Source organism: Cyrtonyx montezumae, unplaced genomic scaffold (genome assembly GCF_038088225.1).
Source record: "Cyrtonyx montezumae isolate F1298 unplaced genomic scaffold, pur_monq_1.0 scaffold_3, whole genome shotgun sequence".
Classification (NCBI taxonomy): domain Eukaryota; kingdom Metazoa; phylum Chordata; class Aves; order Galliformes; family Odontophoridae; genus Cyrtonyx; species Cyrtonyx montezumae.
The window spans coordinates 34,378,384-34,398,082 of record NW_027072034.1 but is presented as its reverse complement, the minus strand read 5'-3'; the positions used below and the strand labels follow the sequence as shown (position 1 = coordinate 34,398,082).

Genomic DNA, 19,699 nt, shown 5'->3' with positions numbered 1-19,699 from the left:
TCCAGCCTTACCCAGACAGCACAACTTCCAAGATGTTGTGCTGCAATCCCTTTACTGCACATTAAGTGCAGGCTGCTGCATAAATGAAACTGCTTTTCCTGCCCTAACCCCTAGAGCATTCACGCTCACCTCTTTGTGCTGGCACTAACATTTGTGTGACTGCCTCACTTCAAGCAGGCTGCCAAAACATCACTCCCTGCACAGCTTCCAGGAAAAGCGAGTCTCCAACAGCTCCCAAAGAGCAGTCGTCACAGTTCACTTTGGAAAAATGCATGAGTGGGGTGTTAGACCCAAAGGATACACTCCTGAAATCTAAATGAAAATCCTAAGCACAGCTACTCACTAGATCTGCAACACCTGTAGGCAGAGCTTCTACTTTTAAAGCAGGGAGACAAACAGGAACAATTCTGAGCTAAATTAAACTTAAGGTTGATTCCTTATCTGTGCTCTTGAAAGCCTCTGAAAACATTAAATAATAAAAAAAAATATCTAGGAACACAGTCAAAAGTGAAACTATACACAACAGACTCTAGAGATCGAAGACACACTGCACCTGCTTTCTAGAGCAAGAAAAATAGATTTTAGTTCAACTTCCACTCAAAACTATGCCGGTGTCTTTTGCCTCAACTGTAAGTCATCTGGGGGAAAAAAGAAACTAGTTAAGCTGCCTCCATCCCTTCACTTCTTATGCAAAGCATCTTAAGATAAAAATCAAATCATACACAATAAATTGCTTTCTACTTCAACAAGTTTCATCCACAAAATACTTCCTCAGATACCATAACCCACATATTTATTGGCCCACAACAATGGAATCACATTAACTCTGCTCTGCATAGGTCCTTCTGCTGTGACCACTGGCATTATTTTTGGAGATTCATTTACAACAAAGAACAGAAATTTACCTGGATGTAATAAACTCCCTTTTTCTGGGCATACATCATAAGAAAACAGTAATCCAAGTTCTGTTTTGTTCTCCATCTGAAAATCAATTACAAACTTAGTATTATGGAAAAAGTTATTTCAGTACATGCTGGCATTACAAAGTAGATCTCACTATGAAGAATGACACATATTGGTGAAATATTAGGAAAACTGCTTTTGTTATCGTTCCCTCTGGAAATCTGACTGAAAAAAAAAAGCAATAAGGTTTTCTCGTTATGCTTTAATACAGACAAAAACTGGTTTAATTTTACTCTGGTTCTGTGAAAGCTACCTTACATTTCACTAAAACGCACATAAAACAATAATTCAGTAGGATTACTGGTTTTTACAACATATTTCAGGAAGAAAAACAGTAAGTTACAACAGAAAAAAAAAAAAGAAATCTCAAATTTCCTCCCAGAATTTAACATTGAAAGAGTTCACTGAAGCTTAACATTAAACTCAGATCACGCACAGAACAGCATGCAGATACAAGGGCACTGAGAAGGACTCCGTGCTCTTTTAGCATCCCCACACTTTGGAGAATTACAGTAAGAAAACATTTAAAGGATCCACTTCCCACTTGTCAATTCATAAACAAGGATAGTGTGGATGCAGGAGGAGATGAGAAAAGATCTGAAGGAATGAACTAACCTCACTCTCTCTTTTGAGTCTCCAAACGTCTCTTTCAAGTTTGTCAAATCAGGATAGTAAGTTGCAGGAGGGGCTATTACTTCCACCAACCCAGAATTGATCTCTGTAGAAAATCTGTTAGTAGAAACATCATAGAGTAATATAAGCTATTTTGAGTTTTGTACACTTCATGCTAGCATTCAGTTGGTATAACTACGTCTGATTATAACAACGATTCATTCAAACAAAGGATGTGAAGTAAGGCAGTGTATATCATTTTGCCTAACACCTTTAGAATAGTATAGCTGCTTGATTAATAATCAGAATGCTAACTAGCTTCTAAACACTTGATTTTTTTATTCCCACACTAGAACCTAGTGATTTTCTTCTGCAGCTCTCTTTGAATATGTGGAACACAAAGCAATAACATAGAAGTCATAGATTCCCATTAATGTTAAGTCAATTAAAGCCACTTATAGTGCACAAAAACAATTTAAATTCCATTTATTCTATAATTTACCTGACTGAATAATTGCCCCTTAGTTTATTGTTTAATACTTCTTTTTATTCAAAAATAGAAATCCCCCTCCCTAATAAAAAATGTACAATCTCATATTTCCATGATACATCTTGGTATTTATCAATACGTTACTTAAGAGAAACAAAAAGCAAAGTCACCAATAAGCAAAGAAGTTCCTCATTAAAACTACAACTTACTCTTTTTCCAGGCTCGCAACAACACTGTTAACATAATCAAGATCAGTCTGGAAAAAAAAGAAAATAAGAAAAAGCAATAAATGAAATACCAGCCTTGCTGCTACACTTGATTAACACAACCATTTTAAGTGGCTGTATTTGACAATAAATTTCAGCATGTGAGACATCTGAGTAATAGAATTTCATGAGTGATGTGTTCCTATGTCCTACATCTAACAGGAGAATTATTATTTTTTTAATAGAATGGAATTATGTGCCTTATCTCTGCTTTCAACAGATAGTTCTGATGTAACACTTGTTTTTTTCGGTTCATGCTCTTAATGACAAAATGATCATGTGAGGATTTGCACAGGAAGAATTTTATGTTATTGTTATACAATTATAAACAATACAAAAATATCATCAAGGAATGCCTTCTGGAGAACAGGGCACTAAACATGCACTTATTTCATAAATACATCTCCTAAACTTGTGTCAGTTTTAAGAAGAACATTTACAGTCTACAAATAACAAAGATTCTGGTAGCTTATGAGGATTCTGCAGAACAGCTGCCTTTCAAATGCTGGAAACAAAGGAATAGCTCATACTTTCTGATCAATTCGTAATGCAGATTATCATTAAAGAATTCTACACACAGAGAATAAACCCCTCCCAAGCATTTCTATACAACCACTAATCTTGTTTGATAAAGGTTCTTACTCTTTGATCTTCAAAAATCAGAATGGTGATTTTAAAGTTATTTCATTTGTGTTCTTTTTAAATCCAACATAATGCCTGCATAGTTTTTGAAAAACTACAACAATGTTGTCTCTTTCTTTTTTTTTCTTTTTTTTCAAAAGCCAGTTGCAAGTAACTATATAAACAAGGGATCTAAAAACATTTGTCATACTTTGCTTCATAAATATTTCCTTTTTAAGCACTATTCCTAGTCTTTTACAGGACATTAGTTCTAACAAGCAGCTGAGATTTTTACAAACTAAAACTCATCTTGCAGCAAGTTCCACACAAGCAGACTCAGGGCTGGATGAACCTTTATAGGTCATTAACTTCTTAACAACAATGTGTGGATCGTTCACGTATTGCTTATCACAGGAATGTAGTCTAAGGCACCACATTTTTTTTTCTTTTACTGTATTTTAGAAGCTGCAAATCATTACACAAAGATACTTCAATGATAACTATCTCTGTATTTTATTCAAGCCCTTCATATGTTTTTCTTTTCTTTTAAATATTAAAAATATAGAAGTATTTGTTTAGTCAACATAGGAAAAAGAAACAATTTGGATTTCAAGCTACATTCCAAGCTCTGAATATTTAGTCTCATATTAATATAAGTAAAATATTTGTTAAACAGTCCATAATGTAATGCACAGAAAAAAACCAAAAACCAACTATTTATTTATTTTTAAATATACACCAGAAACACAGTTCATTTTTATATGGTATTCCAGACATTAAAATAAATGCCAAGTTGCATCTTGACTATCATTCTTAACTAGATCACTCTTAACTATAACAAAAGCCTGCACATCAATACAACACTTCTCAAAACATTTTTGCCCCATTTTGTCCTAATACAGGATGAACCACAACCAGCAAAGAAAGTAAACTTGGAATAAGAGTTTTTCCCCTACTTCAATCTATTTTTTCTATCTTTCCCTCATGCATAAGGTTGGCAATCACAATAGCTTCTCACTTTAGGAGAAGTAGCCTATAGACTTCCAACCACATACTGTGATCTGTGCTACTGCCAATCAAAGTCACGTTGAGCTGGTCTAGCTGCATCAGATACAAGATAAAGCAAATGCTACTGCTCTTTCAGTAGGTAACTCACATACTTAATCAACACTGCATCAGAATAGTGGAAAAGGAGATATCACTTTTAGAAAGGAAAAAACTGAGACGGAGAGAGTTGATAATGTTCTTCAGGGCAAATGCATTAAAAATGCTATATCCTGCAATTATTTCAAGATAAGTAATTGCATTATTATCTACCTGCATCAACTGAGACTCAGAACCACAACTTCAACACCAAAGCTCTCTCAGAATAAGCAAGCTGTGCACCAGCTTTCCACATACAAACTTCCAGAGGCAACTAACTCCTCTCATTACCCAGCCCAACGCTCAGGAGGATCCTTGCCAATACCCTTCAGAGGAAGTCTTGTCCCAGGAAGGTGGCACTTGTAAGTTATTTCACAGAATCCTCATTGACTAAACATGAGAACATGCAACGAATTTGATCAAGATGCAACAATGCCCAAGGGAAGAGTTAACCATGCAGAAGACTCTGCAGTTCAGTAAAGGGAGGAAATCTGAAATAGTCAGATAACTCCTTGAACCTAAGGGTATTTCAACTCCAGCAATAAATCTGGCCAGTAACTGAAGACTTGGGGGAAAATCTATTGTTGACAAAGATCTTTTCCCAATTTTGAGGAAGAAAGCTTTTACTACTTTGATGGAATCAGACCTAAAGTGCTTTTTATCAACCTGCAGGACATGAGAATGCTGCAAACAAGCACAAAGTATGTATTACATAAGGAACAACGCCCTTGTTTTCTCAGAGCATAAGAGCATGAGGATAAGATAAATTTGGATTAATCGAAAGGAAATCATCCTTGAAAGAAAGTGTAACTACTTCAGGCTCCCAGAGAAGCTCATCTGATAAACAGCAGCTTGACTTTGGAACAGCCATGAAGAACGTAAATTCTGGCTCATGTGTGGTACTGTGCCATTTGCATCTACTGAAAGGAAATGCCACTGGTGATCCCAATCACAGCTGCGTTATCTGTAAGATGACAGCAATGAACACTTACGTCTACTAAATCAGAAGGCATTACCATTCATTAGTAGTACTGTTCAAGTTGAAGATTAAATAATTCCTAGCAGATTGGAACTTCAGAAAAGGAAGTAGAAATTAACATTTAAAGAACTGTTCTCCTTAAAAATTAAATGTCAAACTGTGAAAGGCCATAGCCAAGAGTTAATACTGCCAGTGAATCATGAAGCCTCAAAAACAAATTTGTCTTGTTAGGCAGATTTCTGGGGACTAATGAAATGCACAAACAGGATCTGTTGTTTCAGTATCAGCAGTTGAAATCTTTCCTGTCCTTTCTTTCTAGTCATATGAAATCACTGATCCCAGCAGAAGCAGGAATACCTGGAGCAAGACACTCTCCTTTTTTCATTTGTACTAGATCAAGACTAAAGATTCAATCAGGTCAGCATCTTGCTTCCAGCAGCAACAGCTATGAATAAATACATAGAAAAGAGTACGAACAGGTCAAACAAACAGTACTTCCCCTTCCTGCATCCAGCCACACTGAGTGCTTTCAATTCAGGTTATTTCCTGAGATAAATGTGATTGTGGGTGTTTATACTCCTCAGTAAACTCCTTTTCCATTTTCCACACCAATATCTCCTCAAGCCTCTCTATACTTTCAGCAGGAAAGAGACATTTTGGCTTATGACATCTATGGTGCTTCATCAGCATCTGAACATGGCAACATCTAAGGTTCAGCCCATACATCAACTATTTTGATGACAAGCACAAAAACAGTGCTTTGATGAATCTCTTTTGGAGAGAGCCTGGAGTCCATTGTGGAAAAAACTAAAGTTTCAGACTGTAACTGAAGGAAGTTTTCAGATGTCCTTATTTTTCTTATGGTGCTACTCTACAACACTTTGAAGTACCTTCTCTGCTTTATGTGATGTTATAATTCAAATCTGCAATTACTCAAAGGTTTGTCTGAAAAACTGTTATTCATAACAAATGCACAAAGAACCAGAACAGCAGTGAACAGAAGTCCAGTTTTTTTATTGATTTGATGGGTGAGCATGCACACAACAAAGTAGCAGAATATATTAGCTAGAAGACAAGAGGTTAGGATATCTTCATTGATCACTGAATGGCTCAGGATGGAAAATACCTTTAAGATCATCCAGTTCCAACCCCCAACAAGGGCAGGATTGGTACCCTCCAGATCAGGCTGCCCAGGGCCCCATCCAACTGAATAGCAGCTAGCCAACTATTAGAGATTTTTGGTTTTAAGAAATAACCCTTTCATACTGTTAAATCCTACCAACTTTTTACCTTCAAGAATACAGAAGATGATGTTTGAAAAACCATGTCAGTTTAGAACAAAGGTCTGTCTGAACCAAAAGCTCATCCGCCACTTTATCAATTAGCAGATGTTTAGAAAATAAAAAGTAATACAAAAAGTAAGAAAATAAACTTTTCTACCTCCCAGTTCTAAGTTCTCAACAGTTTATAATTCCTAGCCGTAAGTGGTTTTCACTAGATTCAATAGGTTCTTCTGGATCTGCTCTCTGTGAATTCCTTCAGTTCCTTTCAGAACCCATTTATTCACTTGTATTTCATTATATTCATTAGCAACAAGGTTCACTATTTAGCTATATGCTCACTTAAAATATTGTCTTGATTTTAGGTTTCAGCTCTTAATTTCATATAGAGGCATTCAGATTGCATCTGTATCACCACAAAATTAGAATCGGTTCAAATCCTCACACGTAACATCTAACAAGAAAAAAACAGTAAGTACAAACAGAACTGGAGATCAGTTAATGCAGAAGCAGAGTGCAGATATAGCCTGCATCAAGCCATACATTAAACAAGGCATGGTACAGCTAGAATAAGCAAAAATAGCCTTGAAGTCCAAAACATCAGTACTGCACTGTAAAGCACACTATCCCCGACCCCCTGTTTTATTTTCTCCTGTTGACAATCAGTGTCAACACCTGGCTAGTTAACACTTCATTTTAATATTAAATTCTCCAAGGAATGAAAAAAAAACAAACTCAAAACCCTTAAAAGTAGAACATGAGGGAATGCTATGATACAACATATAAGCAACCGAGCAACCTGATCTAGAGGAAGGTGTCCCCGCCCTTGGACAGGGGATTTAGAACTACATGATTTTAAGGTCCCATCCAACTCAAACCATTCTGCAATTCTTTTCAATTCTATGATTTTCTTGTTCTGGAAGGATGACTTAGCAAGCTTCACATTTTTTCTTTTCCCCCCCAAGATGCATACTGAAATACTGCGTAAAATGCACAGATTTATAGCAGATTACTCTTCTTTGAGCAGAGGTCCTTTCCAATCTCAGTGATTCTGTGCATATCAGATCTTGCCTCATCAGACCAAACATCTGTTCAGATTAAATTTCTATTTTGGTTGCCAGTAAGAGTTGGTTTTAGGAAGGAAAGTGCAAATAGAAGCAAAGATGACACCAAAACCTCAAAGATTTTTTCATAAGCCACTGGGAAATGAAGTTGAGCTACCAATCCTACAAATTCAAGAAAAGAAGCTTCAGGGAACTCTGGGAAGACTTCACATATCAACAGTACTGCATATTGTAAATAATGTGGTTTATCTAACCCAGAGGATTGCCCAGGTTGATATCTGTAGGTGACACCTACTAGAAATCAGTCTAAACTTCTTCAGTAACACCCTTCCTCTCGAGGAAGAAAAAAAAAAAATTCCCTAGGAAACAACCATGCTAATCTGCAAAAGGAGATAATCTCACTGTTCATTCATTACAACAATTTTATTTGAACTTTCATCATCTTTGTAGAACATGGGTGGAATAATTTAACTGTACATTTTAAATAATTACAAGCAATGAAGAATTTAACAGCCTCCAGAAAAGCCAAAGTAAACCTATGTTTGACTTGAAATGTTGAAAGCACATATGAATATAATTACCTATACACAAGGCCTAAAAATTAACTAGAAAATATCATTCAATAAAATGGCACTTGGATAATTTTTTTTCTCAAGATTAGAAGTATAGCAGTGGTTTCTAATGGTTGCAACAGTCTAAGTACAAAGATAAAGCCTGTGGAAAAAGGCAATAGTATCTGTTAAAGTTCACTCAAAACATGTGAAAAAGATAACTTCCAAGAATGCAGCGTCTGCTTTCAGATCTTAAGCAGCAATTTCAAATTATACATGGGAAACATGAAAGTAAGGTGCAGATCACAAGGAAAAAAAGTACTGTAATAAAATAGGCTTCCAATATCATATATACAAAAAGCAGCCTCTGGGTCCTACACAAGCTAATGACTTTATCCCTCCCTTACTTGAAGTTCCCCATCCTAACACAGGTAAGAAATACCTTTCTCTCTCCAGCTGCTTCAGCATTAAACTCAGTTGAGTTCAGGACAAGAATTTCACAATACAAAGCCTTAGCAGCAGTGTCACAAAAACAAGTTTATTCTTGTATCACTCCATTGTCATTTGTCCCTACCCTTGCACCCTGGATGTCAGCTCCTCAAGTCACGAGGGCACGTGTCCCTACAGGTTGTGCTGCCAACCGTAGCACCACACAGTACAAGTTTAGCTTCTAAGAAGGCCAGCCAGAAAAAATAAAGAAAAAAAGAAAAAACACTTAAAAATCAAAACACCACATGGAAATAATGTCAACGCCATATAGTCTTACATTATCTATAACCACATATTATAACCACATATATATATATATATATAAAACCTTCTAATATATACAAAGCCAACTAGCTTTGTATATGTTACAGATGAAGCCTAGTTTGTAGAGTCTGAAAGAAAGCAGAATACTTGGCCTGAAAACCTGCAGAAAATTCTTTGTGCCCTTGGGTGAGCCTGTAAATCATTGAAAAGGCCTAGATGGTCTGTTTTTCCAGACCAAGATAGGTAGCAGTTGTGTACAGTCAAAAGCACACTTCAATGCAGTGCTATTTACTTAGAGGACAGATCGATTTTCTCCTCACTGTCTCTAAGTGAAAGCAGACCGCAGTAGTAAAACTTGCGAATGCTGTCCAAAACTCATTGAAGTCACCTACTACAATGCTTCTGAAATCAGCTTATTATAGCTACTTTCCATCTCACAAACGTTTTGGATGTTACCAGAAGGGTTAGATACAACTAAGTCTATTAACGATAATGTTCTCTTATGAGAACGATCAGATAGTTACTGTCCATCTAAAAGGTATCTTATTTCAAGTCCACAGCTTGAGAAAAGAGCAGTCCTGAAAATTCATCTTTCTGCTGAGACACCAAATTTATCTCAGGTCCACAGCAGGTTTCAAACTCCAGTCAAGAATCTTTTTTGAAAGCTAAGAAAAATTATCGCTAGTTTAATGCCATACAAAATTTTGCTAGCCGTTACTATGAAAAAAGTAACCTAAATCCCTGTGATGGTGCCCAGTACCAGTAGTCCACATTTTCTAGGTCCCAAAGAACTGAGACTTCAACTGCTGCTTAAATAAATGCCTCAAGCTCTAATTGCTACGCTGAGCTACCCCTCTAGATCTAAGAGCTAGAATTTTAAGTAGCAAATTTGTTCATCTTGAGCAGAGTTTTGAATTAGATGTCCAAAACAAAAACTATCATTAAAATTACCTGGTGAAGGTTATATCAATTTAGCAAAACAGCTTTGTCTAATTTTCACTTTTATTTAATATATACATACTCACACATATACATACACGTGTAAGTGTATGCTTATGCTAACATCTAGTGGTCTTCCTTCAACTCAAGATGGGCGGTTAAATCATCTGGGGACTTGGAACACAATTCTCCAGCACAGCTCTACAGTTTTCAATGATTAACAGAAAGAATGCAATCCCTCCATATCCAGGACAATATAAATATGTCTGGGCTGAGAGCAAGAGACAAAACACACTTTTTTTCAACCTATCAAGAGATATAGATTAATGTGATCTATAATTCCAGCCCACAGCTAGAAAAGATGAAAATATAGGCTTGCCTATTTTACTGGAGATGTTTTCCATTTTGCATTCTGATGTCAGTACTTCCAAATGAGCTTCAGCAGAGTTTGGCCCAACGAGCAAACTCAGTGCTTAACTTGCTGAGGTTTTGTTCATACCAGTGCACAGGTGACCTAGTTCAACCCTGGCATGCAGCTCAGCACCATGCTACTACTGTGCACTTACTCTCCCCACAATAGGATGGGGTAAAGAATTGGAAAGGTAACAGTGAAAAATTCATAGGTTGAAATAAAGATGGTTTACTAGGTAAAGCAAAAGCTGTGCAAGCAAAGAAAAATGACTTTATTCACTACATCTCATCAGCAGGCACATGTTCAGCTGCTTCCAGGAAAACCAGGCTCATCAGGAATTATCATTCTGTCGAACCTCTTGCAGATTCATTCCTAGATTTTATTGCTGAGTATGTCCCCATATGGTATGGGATACCCCCCCAGACTGTTTGGGTCAGTTGTCCTGGCTGTGGTCCCTCCTCCTAGCTCCTTGCTGGCAGGGCAGCACAACAGCTCTGTGCACCACTGCTCCATGACAACTAAAACACCAGTGTATGCTTCCACCACTGCCATTTTCATCACAGATCCAAAATATAAAGGAAACACAAGTCTGCGCCACACAAAACCATGACAACAGGATGGCACCCAGGATAGTACTTTGTTGGGTACTTGCATAGCACTGACCCAACCACTAGAGAAACCTTGTCAAAATTAATGGAAAATTCTCCACAAGATACACCACTGAAGATTAACAACTTTTAATTTAGCAACCACTGTTTGCATGAACAGCTGACAGAGTAACAACAGAAGATATTTAAAGTTCAAATGCTTCTAGCCTAAGTGAATTGCCTACGTATGAAAAATCAGATTAAGACTAGAATAACTGATCTGCAAGAAAGTGAAGCATACAGACTGGTGCTCCAAAAGTAAGTGGCTGGACAACAGCCCTACAGTTCTGTGATTCTGTGACAATCATTGCCCAATCAGATGTAATCAGTAACACGTGACATTAGCAAAATATTTCTGCATGGGTATTTCTTCTGATTTCTGAAATGATTTACATTTTTTTATTGGTGAAATCAAGGGCTTCCAGTCTTTCCAATAGACATTGATTACTGTTTGTAAAAAAGATTGTGCTAAGTGCAGTCACTGATTAATGAAGTGGACTGGCAATCATTTGTGATATATTTAGAGCAAGTCTAAGACATGTTTTCATTAAATGAGACCTCCTCACAATATTTTTTTTTAATTGTGTTTGGATACCACAGAAGTATTTTAATTTATCTCATATTCAGGAGTATACATATTTATGTCTGTTCTTCCAATATGATGTGGATTTCAAAATCATGTTTCTCTTGTTATCTGCAATCCGTGTGAAATAAAAATTGCTAGACGTTCAGTTTAATCTGTTGTTCACAGGTCCTTTAAACCCAGAGCCTATAGTTTATTCCAAAAACAAGTTTTCATACAATGCAAGTTTATGAGATATGAATTGTTTGTTTCAAACCATCTGAACGTGCAGCACAGTTAAGAGGAATAACAAGATTTTAAGTATTGATGCGTAATGAATCACACTTGCTTATTAGTCATGATGAATCCCTACAAATTATTCTGCAATAAAATTATTTTAACAAATTGGAGAACACAGATGTATGTCAGTTACTGGGACAATTGCACAGCTTTCTGTCAAGCAATTCTAGTAATTATTTAAATTGGTGATTAGATATCACGTCAACCAAGATATTTTAGAATTCCTTGAACTTTCAGTATGGAAATTTACAGCGTATAATCACATTACTGAGAAATATCCATACAGTGAATTAATATGCAGATATCTTTATTTAGCAGCCATAATGAGACTATATTTACTAGCTCATCTGTTTACACTGTTCATGCTGCTTGCAGAAGGTCATTAGCTGTAACTTTCAACTTGTTTTCCATGAAAAATAAGTCAAATATATAAGAAAGAAGTGAGATAGAACTGCTGAAAGAAAGAAATGAAGCATTAACAAAAGTTTCTTAGGGTGCTTAGCACAAAAGAGATTACAGTTTATAGCTATGTCTCTCAGCAATGCTTATTAACACTGTCAATTCAACTTCTCAAATTCAATCAGCAAGAAAATACTTGTACAAGCCTTTCAAAACACCACTCTTCATCCAACTCTCTTATAAAAATATTTTTGTAAAGTCTAACTTCTCTTTGTTGTTGGTACAATCTATAGAGAAAACAGAGACAGTTGTTTTAAACTTATGAGTAAGATCATATAATCTCACATCATGACCATTTCTTGCTGCACTTAAACTGCATGAATGTTTAACAGAGGCCATATTTTTCAGAAGCTTTTGCCACCATCTCACACAGCTGGCGAAGTTCTTAAGTATTTTGAATAGCCTTCTTTAATGTACACGTTAATGCGAGCAACAGTCTAACATTTTTAGGCTAGGAAACCCCACAGTCAGTCAGAGCTTTTTGTTAAAAGCAAAAGCACTTAGTTTTAAGTACTAACAGAAGTCTATGAGAGGAATAGGCTTCTAATAGCCAGAGAAAACGCTTATTAAACCTATATATTCCATCTTCCAGAAAGAAGCTGAAAAATACAGTAAAACCCAGAAAAAAAACACATTACTGTTGAAGTATCTCCTGTATCATATTATTCATTGAAAGAGTTTCCTGTAGCAATTATAGAACAGACTATAAGATATTGAACTTAAAGAAATATAAAACATAGAAATAGGGATAGTAAAGTAGGTGAGAGAAAACTGAAAAGAAAATGGAAATCTAAGGAAAGGTTACAATGGGATAAGAATTCAAACCTAGGCTCTTCAAATTTTCCCAGACTTTCATGGCTTGCTGTGCCCATGACAAATATGGGATTAAGCACATACTGCTCCCCCCAAATAGCAATAACCCTAAGATACAGTGGTTCCCCTACTGTGTTAATTGTGTGTGTGAAACAATTCTCATGCAGAAAAGCAATAGCTCCCATTTTAAAATGTTGAGTTTCTCCACAGCCACTTAAATAGCATCATTCTCAAGAGAAAAGAAAATTAAAAAACCTCAAAGGAATAAATTTAACTACGGATGACCCAGGCATACTAACAAAGCTCAACTAAGGTAACAAGAGAAACTTGTATAGTCATGGGCAGGGGCGTGGACTCTCTTTGCTCCTATTCTAAGATTTGTAGAAGACTAAAAAGACAGAGATAACATATGGTCTTCACAGCTCGGATCTCCTTAAGTAAAACAAAAGAAGCCACGCTAAAAGGCAATAAAACCATTCACTGAACTGATGGGAGAAGTCAGTGCTTCAGAAATTCAAAATGAATTCTTAACTCTTGATATCCTAAATCAACAGATATTTTAACAATATTTCACTGCAGAAAAGCAGTACTTGTCTAGACAAATGTTTTTTGACTGTCAAGTGAAAAAAAGCAAATTATATTAGAAGATCTAAACAGTCTGTTTGCAGGTACAGGTAAAGAGTTTATGAAATTTTAAAAGCAAAATTCCTGAGGTGCTGCTAGTAGAAGTATCAACATGGTATCTGAATTCTCACTTAATCTAAATTCCTGAATAGGCACTGGCTTTCACTGTAATATGTAGTAGACTCAAATTTTCATCTGTGGGACTCAGAACACTGATTCAGCGGGGCACTACACAGCTTGATGGATAAAGGTCAAGCATTCCCCAGTTCCAAATGAGATACTTGAAAGAAAATATATACACCAAAATAATTATACACAGTTCTCAATATCCAACAAAATTACTCCTTAAAGCATTCTATCATTTTCCTTGAGATTTCAGCTAAATCAAACTGAGCAAATTATCCAAGTGAACAGTGTTTGAAGTAGTCCATCAAAAAGGTCCAGACATACAATGTCCAGAACAGCCAGAAAATACAATCAGTAACGATCTTTACCTAACTTCTCCAGCTGCAGCATCAATCTGAGGAAAGACTAAACATGAGCATGAAGAAAATGGAAAGGTCCCTGCCGTACCACAGACTTAGCCATTATTTTGATGTCAAGGCATAAGATTACTGGCACATCTCAGTCACTAGCTATAAACAAGAGAAGACATGCAAAATAAGCAGCCCAATAAATCCATTCCCACTATTCCTTCCATAAAAGCCCAGAAAAGGCTGGGCTCTTTGTGATCTTCCATCTCAGAAACACAAGATCTTTCCTTCCATGAAAAGGAGAGGGAGGCACAGTCATCAGTTTATGTTCCAAAGAAAAAGGAGAGCTTTGCTTCCAAAAAGGAGCAGCACTTGTGATTAAAGACAGGTTAGAAACTGTATTAAAATATTTCTGGTATTACCTCTCCTATAAAGACGACCATAACACAATCCAGTTTTTCTTCAGGGGACAACTTATCAATAAGGGAGTGGAGAGTTTCTGTAAGGTAAGATTTGACTTTTCTTTTCACTGTAGGTATTCCCATTACAATGGAAACTGAAATCAAACAACACAAATATAATTTAGTAATTTCATACACAAGAACAAAATCAGAAAGCTCATTCTGTAATAAAGGATGACTTAAGAAATGAAAGGAGTTAAAAGACAGAGACAGCAGTATAAGAAGTTTTAAAATATACCACTGAACAAAAGGAATGTCATTAACAATCATCACAAATGCTCAGAGCAAATACTGCAAAAAAAAAAAAACAAAAAAAAAAAACAAAAAAAAAAAAAAAAAAAACCACGTAGATATTCCAGGCTACTATATAGGCAATAATCAACAACCATGGTGTCAATCAGGTAAAGTTTCACCAAGACTTAAAGAGTGATTAATCCTTCTAACTTATTTTTCCTGTTGGAATAGACATTTTTCACAACTCACATATTTAACTTCTCAGAAGTCTTATAAAATGGCTCTGCTGATTTTAACAGTGATCAGAATAGGGGAAATATAGGAAAAAAATTAACTCAATTTTCTCCCTCTTCTTAATTAAATAAACCTGACTCCAATTTCTGTTTTGTCATTTCAGACTTCTGTCATATATTCCCAACGGGATATAACACAGGCTTTACTTAAAACAATAAAGAACATTTGGCTTCCCAGATAATAACATTGAAACAAATGGTGTTTATAGTCAGAAAAATAACTCTGTGGCTTGAGCTCACACATCTGACATGCAGGCATGCCTTAGAAGCAGCAATGAAACTCACCACTGTAATGGAAAAAAAAATACAGGCCAGAAGTAACTAGCATTTCTTTCAAAAGCAAGGGTAGTGAGGTTTAGATAAAAAGAGGTCTAGATGATAAAACATGAACCCTTCAAATCAGATTACACACTGAGAAAAGTAAGGATTCACCAGTGGGGCACTCACGCTTGGAGACAAACAAGCATTATACTTTAAGGTTCATCAGGTTGGTTCGGCTTTACCCTACTTATTTTCTACAGCTCCAAGAGTGGGATTCAGTGGAGCTATCCTATTCTAATGACTAATATTTAGAATTTTTAGAACTAAAAAGAAAAATGGATCAACAGTATTGCAACACAACATTACTTTTTTTCCCCTTAAACCAGTCCACATTTTATTGATGTGATCATCATAACGTGTCCAACACTGAGTGATAACCAACACTAAAATAATTACATCTATGTAGTTGCCAGACATATGGAAAAGATGAGAGGATATGCCCACTAGCAGATCAGAAACTGTAATACACTTGTGCTTTGTTCTCTTTTACTTAGTTGCAAAAAATCAAAATACAAAAAAAAAAAAAAAAAACCTAAATGCTTCTTAAAGTGTACCTTAAGAAGGGAAAGAACATGATCGATATTATGCAGAAAAGAGCAAAGCTAAAGCCAAACCCCTTCATCATGGATTCACCATGAATTCTAAGAGAGATCAACATCACACAAGTTAAATGAGATGTCCTTGATCTACTAAGTAACGCAGTAAATTGTACTACAAGAACTACAAAGTCCTCCAGACATGAAACATAAAATAAACATTTTATCAGCATACCTCCTGTCCTTCCAAGGCCAACCTGCACAGAAGGTTGAAGGCTTCCTTCATTTTTCAACAAATGAGGCAAATGGTAATAAATATTTGGCACTTGAAGAGACTTTTTACTTGTTAATTCTTTTAGTAATTTCAGCGTCTCATCTGCAAACACATGAAATCAGTGATGAGGAGAAACAGACGTTAAAAAATTTTATGTAGCAGTAAGCCATAAGATTCCCAGCTTGATCCTAACTGAAAAAAAAAAAAAAAGAGAAAACAGTACAACAATGCATTTCCTGAGGCATTGTATCTTGTGTAAAAGAAAGTATTTTCTTGCTTTAATTTTTAAAATAAACAATGGTCAAGATTATTTTCCTCCCTAACATTGTAATGGATACATTCAATGCTTAACTGATCACATAAGACATACAGTGTGTAATCACAGAAGAATGCTCCATTTATATAGCTTGTTTTGTGAGGTTTTTTTCCCCCCCAACAGGTCAAAATGGAAAGTTTATTTACCTTGTTTTTCCTTACACTAACAGAAATCAACATAATGCAGCAATGCTACCACAGAACTATAGACAGTGGTAAGCCACAGCACAAATGTAATTAGCTAACAGATTTAAAATCTTTTATCCAATGCCTTGATTTGCAAAAAAAATCATTAGTTGTTTTTTTTCCTTCTCGTTAGGCCAGTACAGTCTATTTCTGAAAAAGAACAAATTAAACCTCTGCCCAAAAAACTCATTTATTATTCAATTTCAATCTAGAAAAAAAGAGAAAGTAAAGCAATTATAGCATGCTTTCAAAAGGTAACTTGAAAGACAGGGATCTCCTCTAAAGAGTCCAGTTAAGGTCTACAAAGATGATAAAGGGCGTGGAACGCGTGTTCTCCTTATGAGGAAAGGCTGAGAGACCTGGGTCTGTTCAGCCTTGAGAAATGAAGACTCAGAGGGGATCTTATCCACATCTGTAAATATCTAAGGAACGGGAGGCAAAGGGATGAGACTGACCTATTCTCAGTGGTGTGTGGTGATAAGACAAGGAGAAATGGTCACAAACTGAGGCATAGGAAGTTCCACAAATATATGCCTGGGAACTTCTTCACAGAGCAGTGACGGAGCCGTGGCACAGCTGCACAGAGAGGTGGTGGAGTCTCCTTCTCTGGAGATGTTCCAGACCCGCCTGGACGCCTACCTGTGCAACCTGGGCTACGGAGCTGCTTTGGCAGGGGGTTGGACTCCATGATCTCTAGAGGTCCCTTCCAACCCCTGCAGTTCTGTGATTTTGTGAATCTGATGAGTAGCGTGAAGGTGCTCCCCAACACTTGCCAAACACATCTCCTAGTAAACCCAAGCATCAGACTCAGAAATGGATTTACAAAATACGTAAGATTCAACCAGTTTATTTAAATCACTTGTTGATAAAAAGGTACATTCTACAAATTACAACCAATACTTTAGATGACTTACACATTTTTTTAATAATGCAGCAGATTTTTCAACTTACTTTAATTGCTTCAAGCTCATCTTAGAATGCTTGCTCACCTTTCCCTTCAAAAGCTCAATTTAAAAAGTGAGGTGAGTTGTTGTCAAAATATATTCAGCATGTTAAAATAAATCACCAGAAATTCCAAACTAGGAGCAGCATATGCATTCAGTCCCTAAACTCCTAAGAATGAAGAGTGGCTGGCTCGTTAAGAATAGAACCTGGAAAAAGAAAACGAGCCAGCAGATACAATTCATTTCATAGATTCGTTATTCATACTGCTGAACTGTTTTCACTCAGCTTTCCTGGTATTAATTTCTTATTCTATGAGAACAGAGATATTCATAGTCCAGTGTTATAAAAAATAGCTCAGTCCAGTTATGTACCTGAAAAATTATTCAGTGCATTCTTACTTCCATTTGTTTCTGCCACTGCACGCCTGAATTGCTCCAAGATAGCATTCAGCTCAGAAGAGCGCTGCAGAGTCCGATGCTCAGCAATACGAAGACGTTCCTTCAGAGCATGAAATTCACGTTGATATGCAATCAGCTTTTCTAGAGAGAAAAAAAAAAAAAGATGATTCTGGTCATCATTCTGGGCAACAAATGCCTACAAAGAGCTCCAACTACAGATAGAGACTGTTCAACTATGTAGCACCTGAGACTGAGCCAACAAAGACACAGCCCAGCACAATCCCACCCAAGTACTCACACATGATAACAGAAGGAAGAGTGAGCCATGGCAGTCAGGGATGCCAGGCCAGCCTGAAGGAGGTGTGCTCCTCACCACAGCCTCAAAAAGGAGCTACCTTTAAGCTTCCATTATTCAGCATCACAAGACAACTTTGAATCCTTTTTTTTTTTTTTTTTTTTTTTTTTAGGCAAATGCCTCCAAAACCTTCCTTTTTAAGAAATACAATGGCAGCAGAGCCTTATAAAAGGCTTCTGAAAGCCCTCTCTGTATACTTCACAAGAATGAGTGAAATAAATATATGTCCCCTATAAAGAAGACCAAAACAGAAGGAAATGCCAAAGCTCACTTGTTCATTTCTTGATTATGCTCTTGCCACCCACAGTAAACTTCCCTGCTCTGTGCATCTCTGTTTCAACCTACTTAATTCCCCAGATCTTCTTTCTGGTTTCTATCATAACTCTCCTTCAGCCAATCTACAGATACTGAAGTATTTTAAGCAACTTTGTTTCGCATCACTATTCCAACCACATACTTATAATCTGTAGGCATATTGTTTTTGTTACCTATTGATTCTTAGCTTTTTGTACTGCAGTGGTAACAAAGAAGCCTTACCATCAACTTATATCTCTTCCTGTTGCTGCATTATAGGATTGCATGGAGTAATGAAGGAATTACAGCTATCCCTTGTTAATAATATTGCATTTCCTCCAAGTTCTTTCAATTCTTTATTTATTTTTTTTTTTTGTAGTTGGGATACATTGTTCTGAATATGATTTGAAAGTATAATTAGATAAAATGCTCTGCACTTAAAAGGATGGAAAAATAAAAATACAGGTTGCTATTTCTCAAATTCATTTCCCTTGCCAGCCTTCTTCTTTTTTTCATTAAAACCAAATGATTACTGCCTTTGCACCAACAAACCCAAAATACAATGCTAAGCACACTACAATCAGATGTCTTCCAGACTGCTGTTTGAAACAGGGCTTGTTGATTTAGTCAGTGGCACTGAGATGGACAGGAAAGTGTCCTTCTTGTCAGAAACTTCAGGAAACTCATACTTGCCAATGATAAGAGGAAAAATAAAAATAATATCAAAGATTGCTTGAAGCCACATCCACAAGGCTACAGTAAAGTCATAAAACATTTCACCTTCTAAATGAACATGGTATCACATTATGGTAGGTGCCACACTCAAGCACATGATTGCTATCACTCCCCAGAATGAATGATGGCAGGTTACCTAGATTCTTGATAATTTCTGTCCAAAAAAGGGAAGAACAGAACCAAAGCACATGTGAGGTTTTATTGAGGGCTTCCATAGCAGTGGATAGCCTCAGAAGCAGCTTGTAGCAAAGACCATCAGGTCTCTCTTGTCATCCTTCTCTGTGGTACAAGATAGCAGACAACCTTTAGCAATTATGTTCTTCCTACTTCTAGAAGTAGGAATTTCTCTGTTGCAGTCTGTACTCCTCCAGGGGAAACAAAGAGAACCCTATGGTTCAGAT

At 36.4% G+C, this 19,699-nt stretch overlaps 1 protein-coding gene across 1 annotated transcript in view; it reads right to left on the bottom strand.

Moving 5' to 3' along the window:
* The window catches only part of MGAT4A (alpha-1,3-mannosyl-glycoprotein 4-beta-N-acetylglucosaminyltransferase A), a 65,645-nt gene that overhangs the window by 24,584 nt on the left and 21,362 nt on the right, over positions 1–19,699 (bottom strand). The window contains exons 2-7 of the mRNA XM_065741197.1: positions 17,888–18,055; positions 16,032–16,172; positions 14,374–14,507; positions 2,275–2,321; positions 1,579–1,692; positions 906–981 (exon numbers count right to left, since the gene is read on the bottom strand). Of these exons, the coding sequence (XP_065597269.1) occupies positions 906–981; positions 1,579–1,692; positions 2,275–2,321; positions 14,374–14,507; positions 16,032–16,172; positions 17,888–18,055 (680 nt within the window). The remainder of the gene's footprint in view (positions 1–905; positions 982–1,578; positions 1,693–2,274; positions 2,322–14,373; positions 14,508–16,031; positions 16,173–17,887; positions 18,056–19,699) is intronic.